The 12,039-nt window shown below is 36.3% G+C and overlaps 1 protein-coding gene across 1 annotated transcript in view; it reads left to right on the top strand.

Moving 5' to 3' along the window:
• STAB2 (stabilin 2) overlaps nucleotides 1-12,039 on the top strand; it is a gene marked incomplete at its 5' end in the record, with an annotated part of 104,997 nt that overhangs the window by 5,140 nt on the left and 87,818 nt on the right. Inside the window, 5 exons of the mRNA XM_083365378.1 lie at nucleotides 3,153-3,238; nucleotides 6,261-6,330; nucleotides 9,801-9,896; nucleotides 10,973-11,098; nucleotides 11,603-11,799. Of these exons, the coding sequence (XP_083221504.1) occupies nucleotides 3,153-3,238; nucleotides 6,261-6,330; nucleotides 9,801-9,896; nucleotides 10,973-11,098; nucleotides 11,603-11,799 (575 nt within the window). The remainder of the gene's footprint in view (nucleotides 1-3,152; nucleotides 3,239-6,260; nucleotides 6,331-9,800; nucleotides 9,897-10,972; nucleotides 11,099-11,602; nucleotides 11,800-12,039) is intronic.

Genomic DNA, 12,039 nt, shown 5'->3' with positions numbered 1-12,039 from the left:
CAAAAAAACCTCTGAAAGTGAAGGAGGGGGACTTTTGCTGCACCATTTTGCTAACGGAAGTGGCAAATTAAAGACTATGACAGCTATGGCTTTCATGCAAGACTTGGTAAAAATCTGGAAAAAACCTAATCTCTACTTGTGACCTTCAAAGCTTTAACAATAGAGAACAGCTGTGACAAAAAAGAAAACAATCTGGGCTGCAGATAAAGTGAGACTTACAAACTTTAGGGAACAAAAAAAACTTTTTTGAACTCTCTGGATTATAAGTATCTATTTAACTCTGACCTCAAAGCTATTTCCAGAGGGGGTGGAAATTGGATTCTTAGTCATCATGGAAAATCAGAGATTTATAGAAAGAACTTACCAAGAAAAAATAAATAATTTTCAAGAGGAGACATATGACATGTTGCAACTAATTCAAATAACAATGATTTCAAACCACAAAGAAATCCAAAATAACTTTGAAAATACAAACCAACTCATCTCCAATTCAACTTTACAACAAAGTTGAACTGTGAGAAAATCTTAACCAGTAAAAATGCTTAGAACATTGTGGGGGAAAAATGTAAACAAGAACTGTAAACAGGATATATAATGAGACAACCAGAATGACTAGATAGAAAAGGAATATTATATTGATGTGATTATTATTTGTAGAAATATTAGAAAACTTTTATATTTAATTATTTATTAAAACAATAAAAATTGTATTAACTTAAGGTTGGTAAAAGAGAACATATGGGGAAAAGAGGAAATCAAGTAAAGTTATCATGTGGATTATAGATTATAGAATTTAATTGTTAGTGAATGTTTGTTAAATGTAAACCCAGACAATACACTGTCTACTGAATATTAAGGTGATTATGTTAAAAAATTAATAAAACATACTTAAAAAGAAGAAGAAGATAGGATTCCCTGTTGGAGAGCAACCATCTCAGCCGGAAGGTGGAATTAGACTGGACTCATTATATAAATACAAGAGAGCAAGGTCTGACTTCCCGCTCCCCAAATGTTTTTCCCAGGTGATGGCTGAACACTAGGGAGATTCCTGTGAAATAGATATAGGACAATAAAGTAGCTAGCTACACATGTGGGTCTGGTTGTTCACACTTGACATTCCCAGAGTTTTAATAATGCAACTCGTTACTTCACTACATACTTTCTCCTAATAACTGAGGATTATGCAATGGAGTTAGAAGCCAACTTTGCATTTCTCTTCAACTGTGTGAAATGTTTTGGATCTCCGACTATATTGAAGGGCTCAGCAACATAGCAGAGCATTAAATCCATATGTCATGTTTTTAAGAAAAACTCACAGTTTAGGAGGGATGATACTCCACCATTATACATGTTAATGCAAATAGAAAATGTTTTGTTTGGAATTTCCCGAGATATGGGAGAAAAGCCCCTTTTTAAATGTTATATGGCAGGCTTAGGTGTTGCATCACTGTTTACATGTGCTTTCTCTCTTACAATACTGAAAACTATGATGTTAGATTTTAGCAATAAGGGCTAGGTGTGGCTTCAGTTATTATAAAAAGGTGGATTAGAAACTTTGTGCAAGTAAAGACCACAAGTTGCCTCTGAGTGAATCGAAAGGAAAAAAAGAACAAAAAGAAACTTTCCAAAGTTTTATATTTATATTTTATATTAATCACTCTTGTTCATAGTACGGAACTTCTCCCATGCATTCATGGCCTATTTGGAAGCAGTGGAATTAATTCCACGTAGTATTCCAATTTTCACACACTTACATCCGCATGCATAAGATTCTGTTCTTACCATTACAGAGAAATGTCTAGCATTCTGTGAAACAGAAAAAAAAAACAACAAAAGGAAATCCTTTGTTTTCCAAGAAACAATTGTAGAATAATGGGGTAATAATGCAAAAATACAAACTGATAAAGAATTGCTTCTGTTGTAGCTTCAAAACAAGAGACAACAGGGAAGTGGAAAATAACTGTCAGCAGTTCTTAGAAAACCAACTTTTTTCAATTATTTGCTTTCATTATTTGAATCTACTCCAGTTGCAATTTAAATTTGATTTTCAGAGAGAAAGATACTTGATCATTTTGTTGAATCAAATTAGGTCTGTAAGAACTAAGAAGGGTTCAATCCTATTATTTGATCTAGATCTTTTAATAGCTTTTGTGTCATTAGCACTGGCATCCTTTCAAACAGTTCTTCTTGTATTTGTTTCTGAGTACAGTTTAAAGTCTTGGTTTTCACCTTCAGTGACTTAAATAGTTTAGTTTAGACCCATATCTGAGGGACTGGCATTCTTTCACCAATACAGGCCACACCATCAACAACCTATTAAGATATTAATAATAAATAAGAGCTTTTCAGTTACGGTCATTTCTGTAGGAATTTCTTCTTGGATGTTAGTCAGATCCTACAGAGGACTGGAAATGTGTTTCTTTTGCTTTTAATTTCAAGGCCAATCTTGTAATGAAATATTTACTTTGTTGACTATTTATGCTTTCATTTCAGTTTATTTGAATTGGTTTACTCTTAACATTGTTTATATTTCAGCAATGGAGTTGTACATTTTGCACTAAGTCTGAAAGCTAACTAAAAAAGGCATTAAATGTGTCATATTACATGAGTTTTAAGTTTTAGACCCTAATCTCTGAATTTAAATCCCTGTTGGTTAGGTTATAAACTTAAAGCTATATAATTTATACTTAAATATATATAGAATACTTGCTGGTCAGCCTCAATGGGATTTAATTCTGAATACAAAATTATAGTTGGTTTTGAGGGAATAACATATACCATATCAAATTATTATTTTCAGTTGTTCCATTTTTTTTATGTTTGGATAAAATTATCTGGATAGAGGCTAGGGTTCAGTTCCAAAATAGCTATAGGATTAAGCAACAGTCAAATCATAATGGCTTTTATAGACTAAAGAACAAGAGCTAGTTGTCCATTAATCTAAGGTTACACCTTGCTAAAATAATCTTGTCATGATAGATGGCAAATTAAAAAGAACTTAGACAAACACAAACTAGTGATATGATTAACTAGCAAACACTGTTCTTCTATAGAATTTGCTTTCAAAATTGCAATTAAACAGTTATGACGGATTCACTGCCCTAAACTCTAAGTCTAATAATGAATAAATCTTGTTTACTGATCATTTTCAGAGTGTCCAGGTGGATCATCGTCACCTTGCAATAACAGAGGACATTGTTTTCAGAGTATTTGGGGAAATGGAACATGCACTTGCCAGGTATGTGTATCTTTTGTAATTATTTAACGTTTTTTTAAAAAAGGGCTTATTCATGATAGTTTTAAAGAAAATGAAAGGCATGTGCTAACCATATCTCTTTTACTAACATAAAAATCCAGATTTTATTGTTTTAAAGAGTTGACCAAAGAACAGGGAATACATTGTCTACATAATGACCTCCGATCATTCCGCTGGGGCCTGAAGACCTGGCTCTTTGAGCTCTCGGGCCCAGGCTGAGGAGAAATTTATTTTAATTGGGGTTTTTTAATTGTACAGGGTTAGTTTAATCTTTTTTAAATTGGTTTTTTAACTTTTGTATGGTTGATTTTTAACTCCCTGTAAACCGCCCTGAGTCCTCAGGGAAAGGGCGGTATATAAATGCAATAAAATAAAATAAAATAAATAAAATAATACCTGTTTCCCTGAAAGTAAGGCCTACCCCCACTAATAAGCCCTAGCTTGATTTTGGAAGGTGGGCCTAATATAAGCCCTACCTCAAAAATAAGCCCTAGTTTTGGGGCAAGGCACGTCTAAAAATCAAGCTAGGGCAGAGGGGGTGGATCTGCCCCACGTGCCCTGCACTTACTTACCTTGCAGCCAGGCCTCTCCTCGCCAGCCCACTTCTTCTACGGCGTCTTCTGCAATCAGGCCTGAATTTCGCAGTCAGAGGCCTTTCAAAGGAGGCCACTGCAGCTGAGAATTGAGCTATAGATTTAATCCATAGCTCGGTTCTGCAAGAGACCTCCAACTGAGGACTGAGGTATGGATTCAATCCATAGCTCGGTACTCGTCTGCAGAGGCTTTCCAGAAAGACTTGATTGCAAAATGCAGGCTGGAATGCAGCTGCAGCATGAAGCTGCTCCTTCGTCCCAAGAAGAAGAGGGACGGCTGGGTGGGCTGTCAGTGCCAGAGGGGAGTAAGACATCCCCCCCAAAGTAAGACCTGATGCCTCTTTTGGAGGCAAAAATAAATAAATAAATAAGACTGGGTCTTATTTTTGTGGAAACACAGGTATTAAGTGTGGATTTGACTCAAAATCCTTTTTGCCAATTTATATTTGACATAAGTTATGAAGATTTAATGTTGTAGGTCCTGTTTCAGTTTGCCTCTTAGAGAAACATGATGAATAATTTGTACTTGTACTCATTGCATGGGTTACATTGACCCACAATTGTATAGGCCAGACATGTCAAACACAAGGCCCGGGGGCCAGATCCGGCCCGCAAAGTGGTTTCATGTGGCCCGCGAAGCCATCCTGGAAACAGTGAGGGAATGGCCCCCACTGCCTTGGCCCTGGCCCAGAGACCCTTCTTCTACCAGAGACCCCCAGATCTGTCCCACTCCTGCCTGGGCCCCCATAGGCACCCTTGATGCGAATGATGTAGAGCTGGCCCTGCCCACCCAGTAGGCCATACGCACTCTAGCCACGCCCACCCAGTAGGCCACGCCCACCCAGGCCACACCCACCTGGCCCCCTGAGGGCAACTGCAATGCTGATGCGGCCCTCAATGAAATTGAGTTTGACACCCCTGGTATAGGCCATCTAGTTGGAGTTTTATTTTCACCGTGAAGCACTTCTCAAGGACAACTAACTCTAAGCCATCTTGACTTTTTGGCACATAAGTAAGGAAAATTGAAATAAGAAGTTAGGATGAATTCCTTTAACATAATTCTTTTCTATATATGTTAATATAGCTTTTATGGTTTAGTGATATTTCTCTGGAAACTTCTTTAAGAATGAACTTATTAAAATGCCAATTTGTTCCTCATTTATGATTAAAATGCCTATAAAACCCCTGCCTCAAGGGGAAACAGTAGATTCAAGGTTATATTCTGCTGTGTTTCCTTATTTCTGTCCCTCCTTTCCTCAATAAAGTAGGGGTCAGCTTGTTAGTATCACAGGTTAGATCTTTGACATCTCTCATATATTAAAGCATGTTGTGTTCCAAAAATGTATCCTAATATTTTCACATCATAAATAATATCTGTTTGTCCCTTCATATTATATGGGATCCTTATTAGTTATAAAGCAATTCTTTCTATAATGAGCTTACCTATTAATGTATAGCAGTATTTCTCAATCTGGGCAATTTTAAGATGTATGGAGCAATTCCCAGTATGCTGGCTGGAGAATTCTGGAAGTTGATCCCTACACCTTAAAATAACCCGGGCTGAGAATCACTGATGTATATACATGTTCAGATTGGCTTTGATCAACTTTCTGTGTAAGAGCCATATAATTTTAGCTCTCTACTCCTGTCTGATTTCATGACTGATATGAGTTACTGCTAATGAAAGTTTAATGAAAAGGCATTACTTAGTCTGAAAAGATTCAAGATTCCTCCTGGTTTTTTCATTCCATGGACTTACTCAGTCCTCTTGCCATCACTGTAACCTGCTAGCTTTGTAAAACAAAGCAATCGTTTCAATTGTCTCTAGTTGTTGGCTGGAGGTTTCCTCCATAGTAATGCACAAAGTGACCTATTGGCATGATCCCAATAATATTTTTTAGCAATAGATTCATGAGGTAGAGTTGTGTTTATTATATAGAATGGACTTTATTTATTTGTTTTAAAAAAATCTGGATTGTCATCTTTGGCAAAGTAGTTTGCAGTTGAATAAACTATAGTGGTTAATAGGATATTTTTATTTGTTTATTTATTTGAATCTATGGCATATTTTCCCCATAACAACAAATCTGTGAGTAGATTGGTCTGAGAAAAGCACGTGTTCTAAAAATAATCTAGTGAGCCTCTATGAGTGAGGATGGACCAGGGTTTGCCTGTTTCTAGGCCAGCACCTGTCAGAGACTGAGCTCTACAAACTCAGTTGCTTTTGCTGAGGAAAGAAAGAGAGTTGACTTTCCTACGAATCTTTGTGCCCAAAAATACAATGATTATGAAAAACCAGAGCTCCAACTTAACCAGGATATATCCAGTAAATACGTATAAGCTGACTGTCAACTATTCCTGTGGGTGAAACTAAATCAAAGGAGAAAACTATCTCTTCTTATTTTTTGCAGAAAGCATTTGCTGGAACTGCCTGTGAAAAGTGTGCAAAAGACAATGTTTTTGGACCCAACTGTACTGCAGGTATATCTGGTGTCAGTTCCCTTTGTTTCCACACAAAAGATTGCAAATGTCTTGTATGGCAGTATAAAAATGGGACATTATCCAGAATAAGGTGGTACCTCTTATCTAAACGTGGCTCTCAAATATTTCTAATGAAATATAACATTTTAATTTACCAAAACCTTTCTACAAATTAGCTTTTGATATTCATGAGTTTGTTTCTGCCCTAAGAAAACCATGATAATGAGGTTTGGAAAATGAACAAAGATCTACCCACCAATTTGCAGATGCAAGAAATTAAAAATCCAAATTAACAAAACATTTTACCACCATGATATCAAATGGGTCCACAGCATGTATATGTAAAACCACAGGTATTGAAACCAAAACTAAGAACAACTATTTGTAGTCCTACACAGCTGAGAGCCTGGAAGAACAGTGGAAGAATATTCATGAAATTGCCTTTGGCTTCTTTCTTACAACCAAAGAATTACTGAGAAGTACATCTAGAAACAAAAATTCTCTCTAAATTGATACTTAGCTCAGCTACAGCTTCCATGTATGCTACATTTAATATTTACTATTCACATACAGTAGATGTTCCAAGTAGATCATCATCAGTAGGAATAGCAACAGCACTTAGACTTATATCCTGCTTCAGTGCTTTATAGCCCCCTCTAAGCGGTTTACAGTCAACAATCTGGGTCCTCATTTTACAGACCTTAGAAAGCTAGAAGGCTGAGTCAACCTTGAGCTGGTGAGAATCGAACTGCCAAACTGCTGGCAGCTGGCAGTCAGCAGAAGTAGCCTTCAGTACTGCATTCTAATCACTGCGCCACCCCAGTAGATTTCAGCCTGCTTTGACGTAGTTTAGCAAGAAGGTCTGGTTCCCCCAAATCTAACAATTATTATTTATTACAGTTCTATATGACTTCCTATTAAAAGAAATATCAAAGTAACTTGCTATTAAAGAGTGCATTTACAATTTAAAATGAGTTAAATGTATTAATTAAAAGAATTAATAAAAGATACTTTAAGAAGTTGTATTAAAAATGCAGTGCAGTACAATACAAAATAAAATCAGCACGACAAGCATGAATACAGAAGATAGTTACAGCAACAATTAAAATGTTTAAAATTGCAACAGATAAGCACACATATTAATTAATCATTTACAATATCTTTCTGAAAATCTGTTGCTTAGTTCTATTGGTTTATGCTCACACTCCTTATTCTATAGTAATGCAGCTCTTTATGTAGCAGACCTCAAGTTGGAGAAGGTTAATTTACTGCCGAACTAAACAAAAATGCTAGGCACTGACCTTGGCATCTTTTGTATGTAAAGTATATGCCCTACCACTGAACCACAGCCCTTCCTTCCCATTCAGTTCTTTCTCTAACTACACAGAAAAGGTTTCCAACAATTGACCACTGTAGCTCTGTGCTTAACCAACTTTTTCTGAGATGCTTTGATAGAGAAACGTTTCCTGTAGATAGCTTCTGCTCTATGTGTTGAGGGAAACAGCCGTAATCAGCATATTAACTAAGTGGCTGAGGATGTGCTGAGAATGGACTGAAAACATTTCCTACAGATATTTCCTAGGCAATACTGTAGTTTAACCTTACAGTTATTTACTTCTAACAAGTATATGAGAAACATGGAGACCAAGAGTCAACAGAATTCCCAGGCAGTAAACTGCCAGAAATCTCAGCCTATAATGCTAAAAGTAATTTGGCGAGTTGTCTCAAATAATCTGGGAAGAGCCAAGAGGATGCTTCCTACATAAGACCCAGTTTTGTGACTGCCATTAAAAGTAAGAAGATTTTGATGAAATATAGAACATTGATCAGTGGAACAACTTGCCTCCAGAAGTTGTGGATGCTCGAACATTGGAAATTTTTAAGAGATTGGACAGTCATTTGTCTGAAATGGTATAGGGCAGGGGTAGGCAACCTTGGCACTTTTATGACTCGTGGACTTCAACTCCCAGAATTCCTGAGCCAGCATTGAAGTCCATGAGTCATAAAAGAGCCAAGGTTGCCTACCCCTGGTCTAGGGTTTCCTGCCTAAGCAGGAAAAATCCCTTCCAACTCTGTTATTCTGTAGTAAGAGGTGGATCCCTAGGAGGGAGAGAGGGGGATGCATTCCAGAGGAGTAAAAGGAAACTTAGCCCAGATATAATATGCAAGAGAAGGAGGGTGAAGACAGTCCCTCCTTAATAGTTCATAGAGTATATTGTCGTTGCAGATACTATAGTAGACTCCTTAGCGTGGCAAGAGTTTGTCTATAGGTGTGAAACAGCTTACAAGACTTTCCATCTGTCATTCTCAGTTTTGGTCCTGACAGGTGTGTAGTCCAGGTTAAGGATAAAATATTCAACAACAGCAACAACCACAAAACTTTATTACAGTCAGAAACCAGAAATAATGAGAAATAAGTATACATAAGAAAAGAAAAGTGGCATGATTCTTCTTATCTCATTGCATACAATATATCCTAATTACCAAAAAGAAAACCCCTAGAAAACTTTACAGTTACATAAGTAATTTCTATAAGTACTTAGGTATTTTTCTAGCAACCCCAACTGCAGTTTGTTGCATAGTTATTTATCATTGCAATTTATAAAACTCCCCAACAATTTCACGTACTTAGATGGTTACAAAGAGTTAAAATATACAATACACTAAAATCAATCAATAAACATTGGCCATGCTTGGAGAAATGGGGAATTGTAACAATTAATCAATACACATTTATAAATGGTTTGATGTAAAGCAGCAATTATGTATCATAGCATTATGTGGCTTACTATGATGGACCTTCTTGAAACCTATGAATGAGTGATAGACAACCTTTCTGAGACTACTAATTTAAGAAGGTGTGGAAGGATTGGGGTAAAAGATAAGTACAGTAATCATGTCCCATAACTAGATGGGATAGAGGAGAGGTTAAGTATTTGCTGGGCCATTTGCGATTTGAGATACATTAAGCTTGTCTGAAAGCTGAGCATTAAATAAATAAATGAATGAATGAATGGTGCCTAAATAAAAAAATAAAATCACGAATGAAGGTGAATATCCGTGTCCCAGGATAATGTTGCAGGTTCCAATCTGAGTTGGTCACCAGGACCAGAGGCTTTGTCTTCCAAGCTTTCAGACTCGTGCTGGGGCACAATTGAAAATGATCAGCATTTAGTAAATTGCCACCAATATTTAGTAACATGTGCAAGAAGGCTTAGGAAAAAAAACAAAATAAGAGTTTAGGATCAGATGTGGCCCAGGAGCTGTCTTCTTTTTCTTTAACCTATCAATAAACTCAAGTCAAGCTTAGGCAAAAGAAAGTTTTGTTCATATATCTATATGGGTTATTTTAATAGACTCCAGGGAAAATCATAACTCGTAGGTTCAGGTATCTTCCATCCCCAATAGCTATAGAACAAAATGTACAGCTCAAATATTGCAGACTCCACTCAAGGCTTCCTTCCTCTTAGTATGCAGCTGCATTCATGGAATATGCAACAATGGGATAACTGGTGATGGACAATGCCTGTGTCTGTCTGGATACAAAGGTCTTCATTGTGATCAACGTAAGTAGCACATTTTTGGACATGGGCACATCTTTTTATTCGTGGCAGCTAATGAGTCTCATGTTAATGAACTCATCATAGAGTTAGTAGCCATTCAAGAAATGATGAATGTATCATGAACTGTTGAAAAGAAGTCCCCTTCTAAAAGCTCTGTTCAGAGCTGTAGTTTTCTACATACAACATCTGCTGCTAGTTCAACAGTAGCAGCAACTGTAGAAGCAAAGTGATTAGGTTCAAAGATAAAGAGAAGTGCTGCTAATGCATTTTATCCCATGTAATAAGTTTAGGACTTGTGTTTCTACCTAACTGGTCAGAAAATAATTTTCCCTGTGATTAACTTTGATAAAAATCATCTTTTGTCTTATGTCCGGGTTATTGGCATGCCCTTTCCTAATATCAAAGCCTCTCTACTTCTCCATTTCCACTCTCCCATTCCTTCCTTCCTTATTTTTATTTTTAGGCAGCATCAGGTATGCATAGTTATCCATGTACATAAGCAAACTCTGGAAATGTTAGCACATATTTTAGGTCATAAGCAATATATTGATCTTATATATATTGATCTCAAATACTAATGATGATCAATAAGTGAAATAATAACAGAATTAAAATTATTATGCTCCTTCTTAGGTATATATTTTATGTTTACCTAGTTCTTTATCTTTATCTATTAAGTGAACATAATTGTTATTTGTCACTTAGTATCTTGGGTTCCTTAATATATCTGCTCCAAGGATATAAATGTCTGGCTTGGTTTGTCAGAGTAATGTATGATGCTACGCCGACTTCTTGGTTCAACAAGCACTGCTGTGTTTGAAATCCAATTCACTGGATTTAAAAGAGAATTTTGGGAATTGTGGTAATTAATACACATTTATAAAGAAACCAAGTTGGAGAAAGCTAAATTAAGAATGACTTGTATTTTTGTACTTTTTCTCTTACCATCAAGTCCAACCAAGTTTTTGGAAAGGTAGTCTTCTAATGTTGAAGTTGTAATACAGTTAATGCTTGAAGAGATGTGTTAGTTTGCTTAGCCTTGTAGCTTAGCATAGCAATATTGGGTTTTCTTTATCCAGCAATACCAGAATGTGAAGACTTACAGTGCCCAGAAAATTCCAGATGTTCTGTATCAAGTGGAGACAAAAGCCAGCTGGAATGCAAGTGCCTTCCCAATTATGAAGGTGATGGCAAACAGTGTAAACGTAAGTAACATTCAGCCCAGAACAGCTTTCTATTTTAATTGAGTGGAACTAGATTAATATCAGTACTTAGAATAAAGATTTTCAAGCTCCCAACAATGGTATTCAATAAGACTTCATTCATTCATATGCTTATTTATTCATTCATTTCATACTTTACCCACCACAATGGAGAGATGCTCCAACACCAAATTTTGAATGTTAGTGGCAAACAAGACTAGTTATATCACTAGGCAGAATATGAGTATTTTGTTGTTCTTTTTTTCAACCATATACCTATCCAAGGCCAGCTCTGGTGGCATAAGTGACCTTTTCCTTCACTGTCAATGAATCCAGTGGTAACTTAACATATATTTCAGATCAAGTGCCAAATATGGTAAAGTGTAATGTAATCATGGTACAATTATACTGATCAATGACATTTGGTCAAATAAAAACAATGGACATAATACGTGCTTATGTGAGCTCTTATTTTGTTGTGTTTGTATCATTATTTCTTTCCCAAAGCTATCAATCCATGCTCCAAAATGGTTTGTGATCCTCATGCTGATTGCCTGTATCTTGGACCCAATCATCATAACTGTACATGCCAATATGGATATGAAGGTGATGGCCAAGTATGCGTACCAATAAATCCTTGCCAAACAAACTTTGGTAACTGCCCTATAGATTCCACAGTCTGTAAATACGATGGCCCTGGAAAGGTAAGTGTACAAGTGGAATAAATTCTGGCTGAATTGGGAAAAATATATTAAATATAAGAATAGTTCAATGTCCTGTTTCCAAATCAAAAGAACATCTATTAGTTTTTTGTTGTTTTTTTTTAAATGAGCACAGTCTTTGCTGTGGAATCTTTGCTAGATCTCTGGATAAATAGCTTCTGATTGTTGCCAGCCATGGTTCAGTATGTATTGTGGACACTTCTATACATGCGTAATATTTTC

The sequence above is a fragment of the Vipera ursinii genome (genome assembly GCF_947247035.1).
Source record: "Vipera ursinii genome assembly, chromosome: 6".
Lineage (NCBI taxonomy): Eukaryota > Metazoa > Chordata > Lepidosauria > Squamata > Viperidae > Vipera > Vipera ursinii.
The sequence above is the reverse complement of the archived record's forward strand: the minus strand, read 5'-3'. Positions and strand labels throughout refer to the sequence as shown.